The sequence below is a fragment of the Octopus sinensis genome, linkage group LG26, assembly GCF_006345805.1.
Source record: "Octopus sinensis linkage group LG26, ASM634580v1, whole genome shotgun sequence".
NCBI classification, from domain to species: domain Eukaryota; kingdom Metazoa; phylum Mollusca; class Cephalopoda; order Octopoda; family Octopodidae; genus Octopus; species Octopus sinensis.
In genome coordinates, this window is record NC_043022.1 from 12649235 (window position 1) to 12670906 (window position 21672).

The 21672-nt window shown below is 35.5% G+C and overlaps 1 protein-coding gene across 7 annotated transcripts in view; it reads right to left on the reverse strand.

Annotated features, from left to right (window-relative positions):
• The window catches only part of LOC115224732 (endothelin-converting enzyme homolog), a 154199-nt gene that overhangs the window by 40855 nt on the left and 91672 nt on the right, over positions 1-21672 (reverse strand). For 6 of the 7 annotated variants that reach the window (XM_036513564.1, XM_036513561.1, XM_029795605.2 and 3 more), the window contains one exon: positions 2869-3115. In XM_036513564.1, the coding sequence (XP_036369457.1) occupies positions 2869-3115 (247 nt within the window). Of the gene's footprint in view, positions 1-2868; positions 3116-20129; positions 20279-21672 lie in introns of those variants that run through there. The other variant, XM_029795607.2, reaches the window with a different exon arrangement.

A 21672-nucleotide genomic window follows, 5' to 3' on the forward strand; every position in this document is an offset into this window, starting at 1 on the left:
TCTTTGGCATGGTTTCTACGTTTGGTTGCCCTTCCAAACACTGACCAATTTACAGAGCATACTTACAAATTATGTGATAGAAAAATAATTGTAATTTGCAAGACAGAAAAGAACAGAGAAGGAAAGGGAGGAAGAACCTCCCACTACTAAGAAGTATTTTGGATGGGTGTATGGAGGTGAATGGCTGTATGCCAGGTGTCAAAAGGTTAAAGTATGAAGTATGATAGAGGAACAAGCATGGGTGCCTTATATATACAGCTTCATTTTGAGTACAGGTGGATCCTATGCCTCATATGAAGTCAGCTGTAGCTGTAAGAAATATGCATTGATAATTCATATATGTAACATATGGTATGATTATAAACAGAGCAAATTTTAACCATTTCTCTGCAGACTGAAAAAATGATGGACAACCCTAATTGATTTTTTTAACCTTATTGGGTTCTCATCTGACAGTCTCCAGAGAAACAAGCAGCCAAAACTGTTTATATACTCAACAAATGCAGCAGTTACACTATGAAGGAGTCCCTAATTTGCACACAGAAAGTGTTTAACACTCTATAAGTACTAGTGGCCTGTCAATGGGGATCTTAGTCGACACAGTATCAAGGTATGATATAATATATACGTAACATTTGAAGATAAACCTGTACAATTCTATGTGTATGTGGAGGTAAACCTGTAAATCCAACTTGTGCAGGTAAAGCTATATAACTATCTGAAGAAATTTTATCTCCATGATTGTTTCAGATTAATCAAGCATTTCTCTCTATCTAAGTGTCATCCACACACACCTTCCCTCTCTGACTCCAGGCAGATTGGCTTAACTAGTCTTAAGTTGTCATTAAAAAGAGAGTTGGAATGAGAAAATAAATAATTATACTGTGATTTACAAATTGACGAACAAGAAACTGGTGACGAGGGGTGGAGGAGGTGAGGATTAAGGAGGTAGTGAGTGTGAGAATATCTAAGACGGCATGAGACAGGGAATAGAAGAGGCGAGAGAGGGAATATAGAGAATGTAAAATGAGGAAATGATATAAGAGATGCAGGTTGTAAGAAAAAGGAGAGTAAGAGTGAAATATACAGAGTATGAGAAGAGAGTTACAGAAAGTAAAATGAGAGAGGGAGAAAAGAGGAGAATAAGTTATAATTAAGAGAACAAGAGAGAGGCTTGTATTCATCACCAAGATGTCCATTGAGGTAAGATTTACACAACTGTGTTTCACATTATTGTTATTTCATTAATCAGTCTCTCTTTGGTACTCTTGGACCAGTAGCATACATCAACTGTAATGTCAATGCTTTCATAGGTTGCTATGACAACCATTCTACTTTCTTCTCTTTTAACCACTCTCTCTCTCTCTCTCTCTCTCTGTCTGCCTTTATCTATCTGATATGTAAGTATGTATGCATATTCTCTTTACTCTTTACTCTTTTACTTGTTTCAGTCATTTGACTGTGGCCATGCTGGAGCACTGCCTTTAATCGAGCAACTCGACCCCGGGACTTATTCTTTTGTAAGCCCAGTACTTATTCTATCGGTCTCTTTTGCCAAACCGCTAAGTAACGGGGACATAAACACACTAGCATCGGTTGTCAAGCAATGCTAGGGGGACAAATACAGACACACAAACACACACACGCATACATATATATATACAACGGGCTTCTTTCAGTTTCCGTCTACCAAATCCACTCACAAGGTTTTGGTCGGCCCAAGGCTATAGTAGAAGACACTTGCCCAAGGTGCCACGCAGTGGGACTGAACCCGGAACCATGTGGTTGGTAAACAAGCTACTTACCACACAGCCACTGCTGCTGTAAGGCACACTCTTCTATCTTTACTATCTCTTCTCTTGTTCTTCATCCTTTCTGGGTTTTCTCTCCCACCCTTCCCTATTCTTCTCCTCTCCTTTTCACCGTTCCCTCTCTCTCACTCCTCCTCACCTCTCATCGCTGACACGTGACTAAAGAGAATCTATCTTTCTGACAACTACCTTCGTAAAGACAAAACGTGCTTATACCGTCTCCTTCATAAGCTCATCTTCCTAGCATTCATAATAATTTTTCTATCATCTTGGCTTAACAGCCCTCACTGTTTGTTTTTACTGTTTTGTTCTCACTGTCCTGTTCTTGTTACCACTTTCACCCTCCTCAAAAATTTTATTTAATTTGCCTTACAGGAAGGACTGTTTCAACGAAGTTGCGTCTTGTCTTTGCCTTCGAAACGTGGAGTAGATAAAACAGGGACAACTGAAGAAGGGGAATATTCTTTATGTTGTACGTCTTGTTTCCCTGTTTGTTTTTTTCATTGTTCGAAAAAAGTTTGTTTCTATGTTTTTGTTTCTCATTGTGTTCAACATTTTTTTGATTATATATATATGTAGGTATGTACATATATGTATGTATTATGTATATATTCATATATTATTTAGATTACACACACATATATATATATATATTTTAAATATCTTTGTAGCTGATGGAAGTAAGTTATCCCTGAACCAGAGACTGGGCCTGAACATTAGTATTAAATGGATTCCATTTAAAATGAGCCAAAAACCAGGTGATGGAATAAGTCTGCCACACAACAATTCAGGACCTGAAAAACTGGAATAAATTAACAGACGACATCTTGTCTGACAATTTAACAATTCCATCAATAATGTTTAACTGGAATTAGTAAAAGCTATAGGGTGGGTGGGTATGGGGTAAGGAATGAACTCTGGTTTTGTGCAATTTCATGAATGCGAATGGTAGTGGTAGTAGCTGATGGTAGTGGCAGTAGTTGTGGTGATGGTAGTAGTAGTAGTAGTGGTGATGGTGGTTAGTAGCTGTGGTGATGGTGTTATTGCAACAACTTACTTTGTTCTCCTTCGATTTGGTTAATCTTGGACTGTTTCACTGTTAGCATGATGGCCAATATGATGACCACAGCACTGAGTATGATGGACAGGGTGATCAGAACTCGCTCCAACACCGTCTTACGTTGCCATGTGGTGAGACCACCCTTGAAGAGGACAACACTTGGGTTGAAATCTATAGTTGGTGTCCCACCATTGGACACATCGTCATCTTCAAAGTTCGTCCGTTTATAACGTTGACCCGACATCTGGAAAACAACAATGATAATAATTATAGCAATCATAACTCTTTTTTTCTTTCCTTCTATTTTCTTTTTTCCTTTTTTTTTTCTATCACATAACTTAACTTTGTAAATGAACAATCTGGTGTGTTTATTTTAATGGCCTACCAATGTAAACAGTGAATTTCTTTGCCCTATGCATTGGGAAGAAACTCAGCAAGAAATGAAAACAAAATTGAAAGAAGAACGAAAACAATAATAATTCTAATTTTGGCACAAGGCCAGCAATTTTAAAAAGAGGGGACAAGTCAATTACATCAACGCCAGTACTTGACTGCTATTTTATTTCATCATTCCTAAAAGGATGAAAGGCAAAGTTGACTTCAGCAGGATTTGAACTCAGAACATACTGAGCCAGAAAGAATGCTGCTTAGTATTTTTTCCAATGTGTTCACAATTCTGCCAGATCACTGCCTTAATAATAATAATCCTTAGGCACAAGACCTGAAATTTAGGGGAAGGGAATAGTCGATTACATCAACCCTAGTGTTTCTCTGGTACTTAATTTGTCGACCCTGAAAGGATGGAATGCAAAGTCGACCTTGGCGGAATTTGAACTAAATGTAATGACGAGTGAATATCACTAAGCATTTCGTCTACCGTGCTAATTCTGCCAGCTTGCTGCTTTCAATAATAATAATAATAATAATAATAATAATAATAATAATAATAATAATAATAATAATAATAATAGTAATAATAATAATAATTGTAATAATAATAATAATAGTAATGATAATAATAATTGTAATAATAATAATTGTAATAATAATAATAATAATTGTAATAATAATAATAATAGTAATAATAATATAATAATAATAATAATAATAATAATAATAGTAATGATAATAATAATTGTAATAATAATAATTGTAATAATAATAATAATAATTGTAATAATAATAATAATAGTAATAATAATAATAATAGTAATAATAATAATAATAATAATAATAGTAATGATAATAATAATTGTAATAATAATAATTGTAATAATAATAATAATAATTGTAATAATAATAATAATAATTGTAATAATAATAATAATAGTAATAATAATAATAATAGTAATAATAATAATAATAATAATAATAATAGTAATGATAATAATAATTGTAATAATAATAATTGTAATAATAATAATAATAATTGTAATAATAATAATAGTAATAATATAATAATAGTAATAATGATAATAAATTCTGAATCAGACACAAGGCCAGCAATTTTGAGGAGAGAAGGAGTAGGTGATACCATTTTTATCAACTTCCAATAGATGAAAGGCAAAATTGACTTTAGTGTCATTTGAAATCTGAACATAAAGAACCAGAAGAAATACAAGGTAGTTTTTTTGACAGTCATGATTTTACCAGTTCAACACCTTTTTATAATAATAATGGTTTCAAATTTGGTACAAGGCCAGCAATCTTAGGGGTAGGTGGTCAGTCAAATACATCAAACCCAGTGCTTTACTGCTATTTATTTTATCAACTTTGAAAAGATGATAGACAATGTTGACCTCAGTGGAATTTGAACTTGAGACATGGCAATAAATACTGCTAAGCATTTTGTCTGGTGCAGTAACAATTCTACCAGCTTGACATCTTAATAGTAATTTCAAATTTAGACACAAGGCCAGCTATTTCAGGAGATGGGTAAAGTGAATTACATCCAGATGGGTGCTTAACTGATATTTATTTTATCAATTCTGAAACAATGGAAGGTAAAGCTGACCTCAGCAGAATTTGAACTCAGAACATAAAGGCAGATGAAATGCTGCTAAGCATTTTATCCAGCATGCTAATGATTCTGCCAGCTCACTTAATAATAGTAATGATGATAATAATAATAATGGTTTCAAACTTTGACACAAATTCAGCAATTTTAGGAAAGGGCTTAAGTTGACACCATCAACCCCAGTACTTTATATTTTGTCCAAAGTTCTAAACATTCTGCCAAGGCACAAGACAAGAAATTTTGGAAATGAAGTTAGTCAAATCAAACCCAGTACTTGACTGGTACTTCATTTTAATTGACACCCCACCCCAAAGGATGAAAAACAAAGTTAAAATTGGAGGATTTGAGCTAAGAATATAAAAAGCCTCAACAAAATATAAAAAGTCTACAACTCTTTCCTGCAATCAGACCTAGACACAATGCAGCAATGGATCACAGACTGGCAACTGAAACTGGCTGTGGACAAGTGTACCACCATGCATTTTGGGAGAAAAAACCCTGCGTCCACATACTCCCTCCACAACTCTGATATCAAGAAATCCTCTTGCGAGCGTGACCTAGGCATCACTGTCAGCAGTGATTTGCGTTGGACAAAGCATATCTCTAAAATTGTCAGGAAGGCCGAGGGTGTCTTGGCATCACTCAGCAAGACTTTTGTTAGCCGCTCTCCAGCCATCTATTTAAAACTGTATATAGCTATGGTACGACCACACTTGGAATTCGCATCATCAGTTTGGAATCCCTATCTTGCTCAGAACATTGACCTCCTGGAATCTGTTCAGAGACGTGCAACCAAATGCATACCCTCCATCAGACACCTACCATATTCTGAGCACCTTGTTTCCCTGGGCATGGATTCACTGAAGCTCCGGCGTCTGGCGACGGACTTGGTAAACACCCACAAGGTTATCAACCACCTCACCAACAACAACACTGAACACCTTTTTGATCTCCATGTGTCTAACACACGTGGACATGCCTACAAAGTCAGAAAACAACACAGCTCCCATGACTTTCGGAAACATTTTTTCACGCTCAGAGTTGCTGAAGCATGGAATAAACTGCCTGCGTCAGTTGTTGACTGCCATGACACTGCATCCTTTAAGGCCCTCATGCTTTCCGAAATCCGCCGAAACTACACCTGATTATATATACACTTTAGATGAGTTGTAGTGCACCTGAGCACTGTACACAATTATTATTATTATTATTATTATTATATTATTATATTAAAAATTCTAAGTGTCCACTGCTCTGATAACTTTACCAAGAAATCTAATGTATGGAAAGATCTGAAAACGAAGTTTAGAAAATGGGGAGGGAGTGGGGAATTGAACCTGCCATTAGAAGGTTGGTGAGATCTGAAGTAAAATAATTAGGTTGATAAACAAATATCAAATCACAATTAAATCTTTTAATCTGTTGAGACCTTATTTAACCTTCAACCTGGATGAACATATGGTTGTGTAGTTATGTATTTCTGTTTATCTCTATGTCATTCTGGGTCATTCTCACTGTGTGGCAACTGGGGTAAATTGTCTTTTATTATAACCTTAGCATTGACTAATAGATCGAGTAGATTTAGTTGATGGAATTTGAGTGGAAACCTTCATATACATACATACATACACACACACACAGAGTTACGTGTGTGAATAGTGTTAACTATAAAAAAAAAGAGTTCCATAGAAGAGATTACTAATGTATTTTATTTTGTTGAGTCAGTCTCTTGATACTCTGAGTTTCACCTCCAGCTGCACAGATCAGAGTAACAAGAGACTGATTTTGAACTCTATATCTAGTCATTTGGTTGACCCCAATTAATAGACAGAAATAATTAAAAGATCAAAGGATATGATTTGGGGAATGGTGAAATGTCAACAAGAAGCAGTAGGGTGGGATGCTGTATGGAAACTATTGGGGAAAATGGTGGATACTGTAAGAAGGTAAGAGAGACTGAAGTGACAGGAAGTTGATCACAAATGTCTTTTTCTTTTTAAAAAAAATCAATGCAAAATCAGTGGTGGAGGTTAGCAGAGAACATCTCAAATGTTTGTCATACATAAATTTACTTCAGTGATGCTAGTGATGGCTGGGGGAAAGAGGAATGGAAAAAATTGCGAATTTATAGCAAAATCTTCAGTATCAAGAAATGTTTGTTAAATGAAGGGAAAATAAAATTGACATTAGAAAACATAATTTTATGATAAATATATTATTAATCATATACTTTATTCTGTTATCATCAAGTTATAATATTCAGTCAGTTAATGAAATGACTACTTTATCAAAAGACACTCCAATACCTTTTAACTTGATCTCTTTGGCTTTGAATTAGCCAATTTATGAAATAATGAGATATGAGCAAGTATGACTGTGGGGTAGAGAAATTTACTGTTCAACCACATGGTCTTATGTTCAAACCCACAGCATGTTTCTTTGGATGAGTGTCTTCTACCAAAGCCCTGGGCCAGCTAATACTTATGAGTGGATTTGGCAGATAGAAACTGAAAGAAGCCTGACATATGTGTATATACATGTGATAGTTGTAAATCTGTGTCTCTATCATGCAGGTTCATTCATTTCCAGTATTCTGTGAAATTATTTCTGGCTATGGAGAAATATTAGTGTGTTTGTAAACAAGTGAGGATTGGTGACAGAAAGGATATCGGGTCATAGATAATCTTCTTCAATAAATTTCATCAGTCACCTTCAAATATGTAGACAAATGTCTTGGTTTCACCAGAGGCAGAAAGAAGGACAATCATTAATCTAGTAATAATAAATTATATGTATTTGTTTTATAAAGATTAACAGAATCATTACAACATCAGGCAAAATACTTTGTAGTATTTGTTCTGAGAGTTCCAGTTTCAGTTTCAAATCTCACCAAAGTCAACTTTGCCTTAATGTATCAGTATCAAGTACTGGAAGCAGGGGGAGTCAATGGCACCGACTATTCTCTCCACCTCAAAACTGTTGACCTTGTGCCTAAATTAGAAGCCATTAATTACATTAATGGGAAATAAAATTAAATATTAAAAGTATTATTGATAAATAAAAAGAAATCTATCGAAAATAAGAAATATAATAATAATTATTATTATTATCATAAATTAATAATAATAATAATAATTATATTATTATAAATTAATAATAATAACAATGATAATGGTCATAATAATTGTAGTGATTAATAAATGGAAAGTTGACTGACAAGCTGTACAAAACAACAAATTCATTAGACTTAACGAGGAGGCAAAAACATCATATCAAAGCCAATGTAATCACCAGGGATTTTGAGGGAAAACATTTAGCTAGAAATAACAAGGAGAGGAGGAAGAATACAAGGCAAGCATTCGGTTAGTTTGAAGGAGATACTTACAGTTTGATAGATAAAGACAATTAAAAATGAAACCAAACAGGGTAAGGTATATATATTCACAGAAAAGTCACATGATGTGCTATAAAAAGCAGTCAGATCATATCTTGCCATTTTTTTTATACAAGGAGTACTCAATGGATAATAGGCTAAGTCACATCTACAATGTGTCTCATCACTATATTTCTGCTCAATCAGGGCCAACCTGAGGCTAAACAACTGTTGAATTAATACTGTCAGTCGGTTTGTTGGTAGAAAACTAGCGAACTATTAGACAATAATATATATACCCCAATAAATGTACTGTCTAGAAATGATACCTCAAATAAACAGTACCCTAACAGCAATGCTTCCTCTAAGTTTCTGCTGAGAGTGTCTACAGAAATTTGTGAGTAGCAAATTTTGTTTTTTCTTAGCAAAGTATGTGTGCACATTCATGCAAGTAACCATCACCAAAATTTCTTCAATCAAAAAATTTCATTTTGCCTTAAGAATATTGTGTGCACACATTTTATAACTAGCTTGCAAATTAGAGAAAACTCTGCTCGCCAAGAGTAGCTCCATATATATGGTGTTCCTAACAGATGGTCCCTCCAATAAATAGTACCCCAAACAAATAGTACTCCCAGTAAATTAAACCCCCAATAATAGTACACACAAACAGTACCCTTAATAAACAGCATGTCAATAAATAGTACCTCAAACAAATGGTTCAACTGTCTTCCTACTCTTTCACTACATTATAATATATATGTGAGTGTATACACACACACACATATTTATTTATACACATGTATATATTTAATGTTTAAGGCCTCAACTCATTGTTACAACATCAGAATATAAAAATATGATCAGTCATCAAAGACCAAAATATTTCACTTATTTTTAAACAAAGGTAAATATTTATATAATCAATTGCTTAGTGGTCATGTTTATTGTGCTTCCTCTGCTGTGACAATTGTCATCAACAATTCCAGACCACCAATCAGATGGGTTGGGAAATCAAATAAATCTGTAGTTTACAGGATGGGAGTAGGTGTTACCAACAGATTGATGAATGGGAAATGTGTGTCTGCAGTTGGTCTCAAGGGTTTCGCTCTAAATTATTGTTTCTATCTTTGAATTATTATTTCAATGGTAATTTAGAGATAATGATTATGGTTGCTATGAGTACAGTGATAATATGACAATAACAATGGTAATGACAATCATTGATATGATGGTGATGACCAAAATGAAAATGATAATAATGCAGCTGGTGACATTGATGATTATGAGTTGAGACAGTAAAGAATGTAACAGAACCTTGTCATTTGAAAACTAGAATCCAGTTATGGGGCCAGTGGTGCCATAGCTATGACAGAGATTAAACTGCTGAGTAGATATGGCAAGAAAATGGTTACAATTTGAATGCCAGACATTTTGTACTGTAATCAACATGGCTTGTATAAAACATTGGTGAATGTATATATTGATAGCTAATATGGAATCTGTAGAAATATGTAAGTATGAGAGTTACAAACACTAATGCTTTTTTTTTTATGGATTCTGATATAAAGAATTATGGAAGTTTTTGTTGTCTGTTTTCTGTTAAAGCAATGTGCAGCTTTATACACACACACACATATATAAATATATATATTAAGTTTGTGAGGTATAGTTAATTGAGTCTTGAAACATCCTCTCATTAAAATTTATTCTATATATACACCCATCCATCCATATATGTATCAACAAGGATTGTGCAGGGGAATGGTTTATATATATATATATGTGTGTGTGTGTGTAGAAAAGTGTATGTTGCAGCCATAATGATACCTCATTACATAATCTTGTTTCCTCTTTGTGTCTTCGATATCCTTCAGAGAGGCATGAATGTCTCACATTCTTACCTGCATTCCAATTACCCACTCCATAAATAAATGTTGAAGAACTATTTGTTGTTGGAGCACCAGAATAATGTAGGTTTATATATATATACACTGCATTTCAAATTAATGAGATAACGCTTTTTTATTTTATTTAAAAACCACTTGTTGAAATTCAACGAAATTTTAACAGAATGATGGCTACAATTATATGTGCATGGAGTATAAAATAACATGAGATTCTGCAAAACAACACAAACTATGGCCGTTTACCAAATTTACATAAACTTTCACAGTTTCAAATTATTAGTGAGGTATAATTAAAACTCATGTAAACAAAAAATACCAATTTAATTGTTTGGTGTACGTACTGAAATGAATACATGCAGTCATAAACATGAAAGAAATAGAAATAAACAAGCAAGAATGATAGGTGAGCTGGTTAGTGAGGGGTATATGAGCCTTTGTTTGAAATAGGTTGGGAAAGGCGCTGGTCTATGGAACATGCTAATTTTTAATCCCCTCAGATGTATACCATGAAATACATCCACTATTGCCGGACACAGTTCATCCTTGCTCCTAAACTGGTGTCCATTCTTGTAAACTCACCACTTTAGAATACTCCACAAGTTTTTCTATTGGCTTTTAAGTCAGGGGATCAGGCAGGCCACTTAATCTTCCAAAGTTCACAGAAGCCTAATTGTTGCAGATATTCTAGTTTTCTTCACTGAATGTGAGAACGCATTATCTTGCATGAATATTATGATTCTTGAAGGTGATCATTTACATTTTTAACCAAAATTCAAGGTGCTCCCTCAGAAAGGTTGTGTATGCATCCGCAGTCATTTTAACACCGTCAGGTACTTTCCAAGGACCAACTATAATACCTCCAATACTGCCCAAATCATGATGCCTCCTCCCCTTTGTTGACATCTGAAGTGTTGATGACGATCTTGTCCATTTACAACCTTTCCCTTGCTCCATGAAAAGTTGATCTTCATGTTATCTTCTGACAATTTCAGATGATTTTGTTTAAAAGAGGCCTTTTAACTGATGTCACTGGTTTACTGACCTTTTTCAGAAGACAACATCAAGCAGTTCTGGACACACTTGGTTCACCAATGCACTTGAAAAGTTTTCTATTTGTAAGACCTGGGTTCTTCGTTACTTCACATTTATTTAATTCACGACAGAGAACTTTGAGAAGAAGCCCTCCACTGCCCCTTACGTATCTTCATAGGAGCTGATATTTTCCAATTATTTTAGATATTTCTAATGGTGGTTTGCCTTTTGCAAGTTCAGAAGTAATAACAGATTTCCCTGAAGCAGTTAAGTCACATTTACAACCCATAATTACACAATCATCAGACTATGAGTTAATAATTTGGAACACTGAAAATTCATGGAAATCATGCAAATAGTTGTGGTTTGTTTACACTAGTGCAAAACCTCACAATTTTTACATACAATGCGCATATAACTATTGCCATCATTCTGTGGGAATTTCATTGGATTCTGAGTAGTTTTTATATAAAATTTTTAAAATGTTACATTGTTAATGATTTAAAACACAGTGGATATATATATGTAGGTACAACATTGATTTTCTGGAACCTTTGGTTCCAAAGCCTTTTCTGATTACTAATTTTTCTGAATCAGGGGTGGTCACCCCTAAGTTAAGCAAATATTTAATTAAATGAAATACGGGTACCTGTATATTAGTGTAAATGGTACAAGTTTATAAATACTGTGCTGTGAAACAGGGCCACCTGGTAAACCACTCTGATAGCTGCAGGAATTTGAAGTTCCTGCCCTTAAATTAGCTCAGTTTATAAGATTCCAGACTATCATTGTCCAGAAAGTCAGTGTTGTATCTGTATATATATAAGCCTTTCACTTTTTTAGCCCAATATTTACATATTGTATCTATAGCTTTATTTGCTTTGAGATCCACGCACGTACATATGACAAAGAAGTTCACTTGTGATTTTTGGTTCAGTATCTTCTATTATAGTCCCAGGTCAGCCAAAGGCTTTTGAGTTAATTTGGTTGGTGGAAACTGAAAAGAAGCTTATCACACACACAAACATATGTATGAGTAGGTTTCTGCCCATTTGTTGCCATTATGCTAATTGTAAAAAAAAACATCACCATCATACAAGCAATATTGTTTGTTTACAATCTGTCACAAAGGTATGTCCAGACTAGCAGAAAATGTTACCTTACTTGGGAACAGATGGTGGTTGGTGACAAAAAGGACATCCAAACATAGAAAAATCTGTTTTAACAAATTTTGTCTTAAAATGACATAAATCATCAGCATTTAACATTCATGTTCCATGCTGGCTGGGCTTGAATGGTGTGACAGGATTCAATGGGTCTAAAGAATGCATCATGGTTTTGGCAATAGGATTCCCTTCCTGATGTCAACCACTTTATAGGATGTACTGAGTGCTTTTCTCACGTAACTAGCACTAGTGAAATTACAATGCAGCTTGCATGCCTATGAAACCTGAGGGGTGAGGTTTTGTACTAGCAGATGAGAGTTAAGACATGATAGAAATGGGTAGGGCAGAGATGGGCTTTTGTTGGGTAGCTACATAGCTACTCACATTTAGGAGAGAGTGAGAAATGCATCAGTGGTAGCAGCAAAGAGCTAAATAGTGGTGATGAGGTGTCCAGGTAGTACATTTTTTTATATATATATATATATATATACTCATTCACATACATACAGACATATCTGTGTGCATCAATGTATATAAAGTAATAAGGTTAGCATATAAATACATTTCAGTACAGGAGGGTGCAGATATATAGTGTTGCAATATGTGTATACTCTCTTTTACTTGTTTCAGTCATTTTGACTGCGGCCATGCTGGAGCACTGCTTTTAGTTGAGCAAATCGACCCCGGGACTTATTCTTTGTAAGCCCAGTACTTATTCTATCGGTCTCTTTTGCTGAACCGCTAAGTGACGGGGACGTAAACACACCAGCATCGGTTGTCAAGCAATGCTAGAGGGACAAACACAGACACACAAACATATACACACACATACATACATATATATATACGACAGGCTTCTTTCAGTTTCTGTCCACCAAATCCACTCACAAGGATTTGGTTGGCCCGAGGCTATAGCAGAAGACACTTGCCCAAGATGCCACGCAGTGGGACTGAACCCGGAACCATGTGGTTGGTTAGCAAGCTACTTACCACACAGCGACTCCTGCGCCTATGTGTGAAAATATATAAGAAGTTGATTGTTATGGTCAGTCAGAGAGTGATCATTGGTTTCACACCTATAAAGCACTTAGCCATGTAGGTAACTTGTCAGACTTAAATGGCCATATGCACATAACCTCTCTGACAGGCCATGACAATCAACTTTCTAAAAATATATTACTGCTCTAGTGTTTTAGAATGTGCTTCGTTTTTGGATATATGAACTGACGATATACATATATATGTATGGTGGCAAGATGTAGACCTTGAATGCTGATGTTTTAAGGACACTGAAATGAAGTGAAATGTAATGTTAGTGTACATGAACAACAAAATAAATGAGATGGGGAAGCAACTGGAATATAAGAGGAATCAAATGACACAATGTGCAAGAGACAAGAATGTGCTGATACAGACGTGATATGTATGGCAGACGACAGCTTTTATAAAGAAGTGCCAAGCACTGAAAATTGACATAAGCTGTGGATGAGGAGGAGGAGGAGGAGGGAGACCAAGGAAGACACAGAAACAAAGTAGTAAAGACTGATTTGAAGCTAGTGGAACTTCACAAAGGAAATGAGAAAGGACTGCAACAAATGGTGACATGCAATGCAGAAGAAGGATGGTTTATCTGTATAAAGTATTGGGAGTGGGGGAAAGTATGTTCGTTTTGGAAACTGGGGAGTGGGGTTTGATATATCTATATTTGGGTCTCTTGTGCATTGTCTTCCAGTTTAGTCTCCATCTGTTCCCTACTTCTCGCCCTTATCCTCCAATCTGGCGCTCACCCTCACTGTTCTGCTTGTTACTCATTGTGCTCTACATCACCTGTGAGATAGTTCAGATCAATACATATTCAATACACACCGCCAACATCCTTCTGTAGTGCCAGCTATCACTTCCTCTCTTCCAAGTCACTTGTTAACAGCCATCTCTCCCTTCCTATCCATTTCTCTCTCTCTCTCATATACACATGCATTACTCCTGCCTTCATCTTCCATATACATCATTCTCATACACTTCATAACTCCCTTTTTCTCAGTCTATTTTCCATACCACTCATTTTGTGTTTCTATGCAATCCCCTACCAGCTACTATGTAGCCGCCATAACTATCTCCTTTCCATTACTCCCTTCTATACTAGCCTTTCATACCTATCACTGTTTACACCATTATAACTATTCTTATTTCCTATTCCCTCATTTGGTCACATCTTCAATAAACAGACAACATGGAGTAATGAGCAGGAGGAAAAAGGACTAATAGAAAGGAGAAATGGAAGTTCCTTTGGGACAACCTATTGAGAGCAAAGGATCAAATCTGGCTAGTGCAATGTTCCAGCCAGACCAAGGTTTATGTTATGACAGAGCCATAAAAGAGAAGAAACAGGAATGGGGGTAACAGAGAAATATACCAGATAGCTAGAAGAGAAGCTAGGTGACAGGTCTATCTAGCAAAAGGAAAAGCAGAAAGGAAGAGGTTTGTCAATGCTTTGAGGTACAAGGTGTTCCAGATTGGAAGACAGTGTATTAAAGAAAATCATCATGTAGGAGAGAAATGTATGAATGGACAATAGTACGCTTGCACTTAGTGAATCTGAAAATAAAGGCAACAAAGTGCCATTATGAAAGGCTGCTAAATGTGGAGAAAGCATGGAAAAAGGAGAGTTGTCCTGATGAGGACCCAATAGATGGACCAGTTAACCAAATTCAAAGCAGTATGATAGATAAAGCAATCAGGGATATGAAGGTGGAAATCCCCAGGACCATCAGGAATTACTGTTGAGATGCTCAAAATATCTGGAAGTGGGATACAGCCTAATCACTGGTATGGCTAATGAGGTTGTCCAGGAAGGTTTCATACCCAACAACTGGTGTAGCAGCATTAGAGACCACTGCTACAAAGGTAAAGGTGATGCCTTAGAAATAATTACAGAGGTATCAAATTGCTGGACCAGGTCATGAAAGTTACAGGAAGGATCATAGCTCAACAAAGTAGGAAAAGTTAACCTAAATGAGATGCAGATTGGTTTTGTGCCAGAGAGAAGCACTACTGATTCTACCCTAGTAAGGCAACTTCAGAAGAAGCAATTAACCAAAAATAAACCATTGTACTTGGCATTTGTTGACATAGAGAAAGCCTTTGAAAGGGTCCTTCACCCTTATCTGGTGGTTGCTAGGAATAGATGAATATCTAGTGAGAGCTGTCCAAGGCATGCTGTCAGATAAAATGGAAGTCAGGTATGAGTGGCAGTGAATTTTGTGTGCAGGTAGGAATTCACCAGAGCTTGGTTCTCAGCCCCTTCTTATCTTAGTTCTCCATGACAGAGAAGTTTAAGACTGATTACCCACGAGAGCTCCTTTATGCTAATGACTTTGTTCCTGTAGTAGAATTAGAGAAGAAATTTCAGATGTGGGAGTAAAACCTCAGAATCCAAAGACCTTAAAGTTAACTTAGAAAACATCAAAGTCCTAGTAAACAGGAAAACAAATTACTAATCCCTTCAAGGAATGACCCTATCCAATATGTACAAAAGGTATGCTTAGAAATTCCATAGTGTACTCAGTGCAGGCTATAAGCACTTGAAAGGTGCAGTGGAATAACAGGGAAAATAGTGTGTCTGTGGCAGATGTGCAGGAACAATAAACACTAAGAACACACGGGAAATAGATTTCCTTAAATAACCAGGAAGATCCTTAGACATGGTAAATAGTTTTTTACAAGGTGACTTAATTAACATTGGAGAAAAATGTTCCGAAAGTATAAATGCCAGGATAAGAACCAGCTAGAGAAAGTTCAGAGGTCCTCACCTCAGAGTGAAAGGCAGATTGTATGATGCTTATGTATGAATAGCTGTGCTACATGGTAGTGAAACATTGGCTGCGAAAGCAAAGGCTTGAAAAAAATGAAGCCAGCATGCTCTGATGGATGGTCAAAATACAACAAAGTGTAAATGTGATGGGGAGAAAAATTGGGTATAAGAAGCATCAGATGTAGTGTACAAGAGAGATGACAGCATTTGTATTGCCATGTAATGTGTATGGATGAGAACAGCTGCATAAAGTGGTGCCAATCACAAAATGTGGATGAAACCTGTGAAAGAGGAAGATATGAAACAAAGCAGTGAAAAATGACCTCCAAATGTTGGACCTCATAGAGGAGGTGACAAAGGACCAAGATGATTGGCTGTACTTAAGAAGACCTATCCATCTAAGTAAAATTGATGTACAAACAGCATGTTTATGTCTGTCCTTGCTCACAACCTGTCTTTGACAAATCTCTCCCCAACAAACCATCTTCTCAACATGCCATTCCCCTCTCATCTAACTCCCATTCTCCTTTTGCACTTTCATGAACTTACCTGCACACAATCTGTCCCTGATAAATGTCCCCACACACACACCTGTTTTCACCCACTACACATACACCCTTTTCACATTCTTGTGTGCTTACATGCCCACTTATCCAATCCCTCTTATATACATCCTATCTGCACCTTTTCCAATTGGGGTAACCATGTCTCACTGCAGCAAGACATCTGTTTCTGCCTCTATGTTATTCTAACCTCATCATTTGGCTTAAAGCTACCTCTCTCAATAATACTCCTTCATCTAATGAGAAGTCATGCATTGCAAGTTATTTGGTGATTGAGCTGGTGCCATGTAAAAAGCACCCAGTACATTTTGTAAAGTGATTAGTAATAGGAAGGGCATCCAGGTTAAAAACAATGCCAAAGTAAACAGTAGATCTCAGCACAGTCTTCTAGCTCCCATCAAACAATCCAACCCATGCTAGCATGGAAAATGGATGCTAAATTAATATAATGATATATACATATGTGTGTTTATATTTGGGTTCTATGACAGCTGTTTGCTGTGAGCAATATTGTCATCAGTTCTCTGGTCAATAGTTTAGCCATTTGCTTGAGGACTTTGAAGGTATGTGAATTAAGAAATCCTTTACTTGAAAAACAGGTACAAGTTAGCACATCTGGCTGTAAAACAATGTTTCAGTAATACATTCATCTAATCCATGCTAGCATAGATGAAAAAATAGAGATAAAATAAAAGCTTATTTCTCAACTATGTGATCTTGGATTCAGTCCCACTTTGTGTGTCTTCTACTATAGCCCCAGGCTGAACAAAACTTGTTATTTGTGTATGCATATATAAGAGTGTATATTTGCATGCACCCTTGTCTTGATAGCGTGATGGTTGTAAACAAGTATCACCATCATATAAGCAATGTTGTTCATTTCTAGTCTTCCATGAATATGTCAGGCCATGGGGAAATACCTTGCTTGAAAATGAGGAAGGGCATCAAGCTGTAGGAAATCTGCCTCACCCATACAAGCATAGAAAAGTGGACATGAAATGATAATACATGCATGTAAATTTTATATCTGTTCTTACTATACTAACATAGTTTGGACAAGAAATTTTGGGCAGTTTTCAACAACCAGATTCCTTTCCTGCTACCTCCCTTGTTTCCAAGTAAAAAACTTTATACCTTTGTATACATTATGTGGCACATAATGTACATCCTATTTACTTGTCACTGGTGCTGGAACAGTGTCAATGTGAGATCATATGAATACAAATATATACATACAGATATACACATTTAGTGAGTGAATCTGATAAACAAACTATCCGGAAAGTCATTGTGTGTGCATGTATATATGCCAGATCAGATTGGAGTCATGTGCAGCCATATGGTTTGCCAGACCTCAGTCAAATCGTCCAGCCCATGCTAGCATGGAAAGTGGACGTTAAACGATGATGATGATTCTGTACACACTTTATTCTGAGACTTAAGTAAGTTTAGTTCTAACTGGTTAGCAATATCATTATATGTAAGTGAAATCATAAAATATATATATTTGTATATGTCTCACCACTGCTTGACAACCAGTGTAAGTTTGTTTACATCTCTGTAACTTAACTGCTTGGCAAAAAAAAAAAGGCAGACAGACATTGATTGTTTAACTAAACTTTTTAAAGTGGTGCCCCAGGATGGCCACTGCAATTATCCAAACACATAAAAGAATATATATATATACACTATATAAATGTGTACATATATACATATATGTGTGTGTGTGTGCATCTACATGATTATATGTACAATCATGAAATATATTAGATCACTAATCTTAAATAATGGAGAAAATTACAAGTCTTTTGTGGTTGGTGACATGGTAGGGTTGTCATATTTTTCTCAAAATTCTACGAAATCCTGTTAAGTGGCACGTATGGAATATATACATTCATGTATTGAGTTTTATTTATACTATTTGTTCTACCAAACTTATATATACATATATATGTGTTTACAATTGCAGTCTATGAAAGTTACAAGCATTGTTGCTTCTGTCAACAAATCATCCATTTGCTTCGCAACTTTGTATGAAATATGAGATCCCCTTTCTTGAAAAACAGATACGGGTAAGTTATAACTGGATAAGAGGATGATCATCCAGCTATAAAACAATACCTTGATAAATTATTCATCGAACACCCCAAGCATTGAAAAACAAACACTAAAACAAAACAAATGAAAATATGGCCGATAAAGATTATCAACTTACTAATAAAAGTGCTTACACTGATGAAATAATGAAGGGACTGTTATAGTAGGACCATCTACGACTTTTCTTTCATACTCTCATGAACTTTCTTACCCATTCATACTACTTCTTTTATATTCACTTTCCTGTAACCTGAGAATATGTCCTGACATATCCTCACTATCTCCTTTCCTTTCCATTTGGTGTAACCATTATATCTCCCTACAGCAAGATACCTGTTCCTGTCCTTTTAGTCTCTAATCATCTGATATAAATCCACTTCCTTCAATACTACACCCCCACCTCATTCGAGGAGTCATCTTGCATGTTACCTAGTATTGTCACATGAGCCAGTGTGACATAAATAGCACCAACTACATTCTGTAAAGTGGTTGACATTAGGAAGGGCAACAGCTATAGAAACCTTGCCAGCATGGAAAATAGGCATTAAATGATGATAATGAAATGTTGTCTGTTACAAGATTATTTGTTACCATTTAGTCTGGAGGTAGTGAAGAAGGCATCTTCAAACCAGAGATCTGGACCAAATGCTTATAACTAGAGTCTATTGTAGGCACCAATGGACAGAGCAGGCAATGGATTATGTTTCTCACTATGGTAGGATTGGAACTCAGAATGCAGAGCTGGAACTAATACCACAATGTATCTTTGTACAATGTGTATTGCCAGCCCATAACCTTTGATGTTTATTGTACCCAGATGCATGAAAGGGAAAATTAACACTGGGCAAAATTTAAACTCAACATGAAGGCTGGAATGAACACTGCAAGGGATTTTGTCTGATGTTCTAATGACTTGGCCAATTCCCTGCAGAGAGAGAGAGGCATCCTAGCAATGAATAATAATGTAGTTTACACTGACAGGGATTATACACGACTGTTATAGAGAGACATATCTTAGTTAAGAATAACAATTTAGCTAGGACAGGAGTTACCTTAGCAGTAAATAACAATGTAGCTTATATTGACTAATTATACAACTGATGGAGAGACATATCTTAACAATGACTTTCAATCAAGTTAAATTGACTAGTGTTAAGACTTGTAGAAAGACATATCTTAAGCACTGACTAACAAGCCAGTTTGTACAAGAAATAATATAACTTAGAAAAATATCTTAGTTGCAAACTTGAAAATGATTATAAAATGTGAGGAAAATTTTAAGTGTTTACCTGAAAATCCAATCAAAAACAGTTTCCTGAGGATTGTCTCTTTTTAAAATTAAATTTGTGTTATCAGCCTGCTTAACACATGCATTAAATATTTCTTGTTGAAGTAACAGCTACAATCATGAATACATCTTGTGCATATGGTATAGTTTTCATGTCACTGTTATAACTGTATGATAAGTTATAAGTCTCTCTCTCTCTTGGTTTTTCAAACTAACCGACTAAAGACATATCGGATGGGTAAATGTCATAGAAAGAAATTAGATCACGATGATAAAAAAAAAAAATGAAACTAAATAAATACTAATCTTCCTAAAATAAGTTGGTAACATGAAGCACCATCTACGAAGGTTAGAAATCCTTACCATGTTATCAGCTAGGCTGTAATTATCTCAATTATATACACTAGCATATCTTGTCTTTGCAATACACTTTCAAATGACATTTTTTTCTTTTTTTTTAGAGAATATCAAATCCATTTGAAATTGCTTCTCATGGGTGATAGCGACATGTTAACACTAGTAAAATCACATGCTACACCAGATAGAAACTAAAACCCCAAGCAGATTATTTAAAAAGCAGAACATGTATATATAAATAAAAATATATTTTGGTCATGTTAGTCTCTTGCTACTCTCAGTTTATAAATATTTATCTCTACAGTACTAAGTAGTCTTTAACCCGATAGTCAACACTATGTGCGTGTATATATATATATATATACATACATCATCATCGTTTAACATCTGCTTTCCATGCTAGCATGGGTTGGACAATTTGAAAGTCTAGCAAACCAGATGGCTGCACCAGACTCCAAGCTGATCTGGCAGAGTTTCTACAGCTGGATGCCCTTCCTAACGCCACACACACAATCTGAAGATTATTTTACTAATCATCAGAAATAAGTGACTAGAGAATTTTTATATTCCTGGGATTTATCATTTTAATGATTACTTTTTTTTTCCCCTGCTTGCATAAGTCAGACAGAATTTGTTGAGGCAGATTTTCATTGACTGGGTACCTTTTCTGTCACCTGTTTCCAAGTAAGTTAATATTTCCTCATGGCTGGATATGTTTTCAAACACTAGAAATGAATGGCCATGGTATGCTTAAACTAAACAAAGAGACATATATGCTATCAGTGGACTTCTTTCAGTTTCCACCTAACAAATCTACTCAAGGTTTTGGTCAGCCTGTAACAGATACTTGCCCAAGGTTCCACACAGTAGGAATGGATGTGAAACAATATAGTTACAAATCAAATTTCTAAACCACATAGCCTGTGCTTATATAGTAACTTGTATTTTTTTTTTATGTTCTTCAATTAATGTTCTGCTTAATGACACAGACTGACAAGGGTCTATCAAAGCCAGAAGCAGAGTAACTTAAATGGATAACTCAAAGTAAAACTTAAATCTCACAGATATTTTAGAATCCAATGTTTTGCCAGAAAACAATAAAAAGAAATTTTATCTTTGAAATTGACTGTACTTTAAAGTTTTCAGATCTTACACAATGATCTTTCTTAATGATATTTGTGTTAATT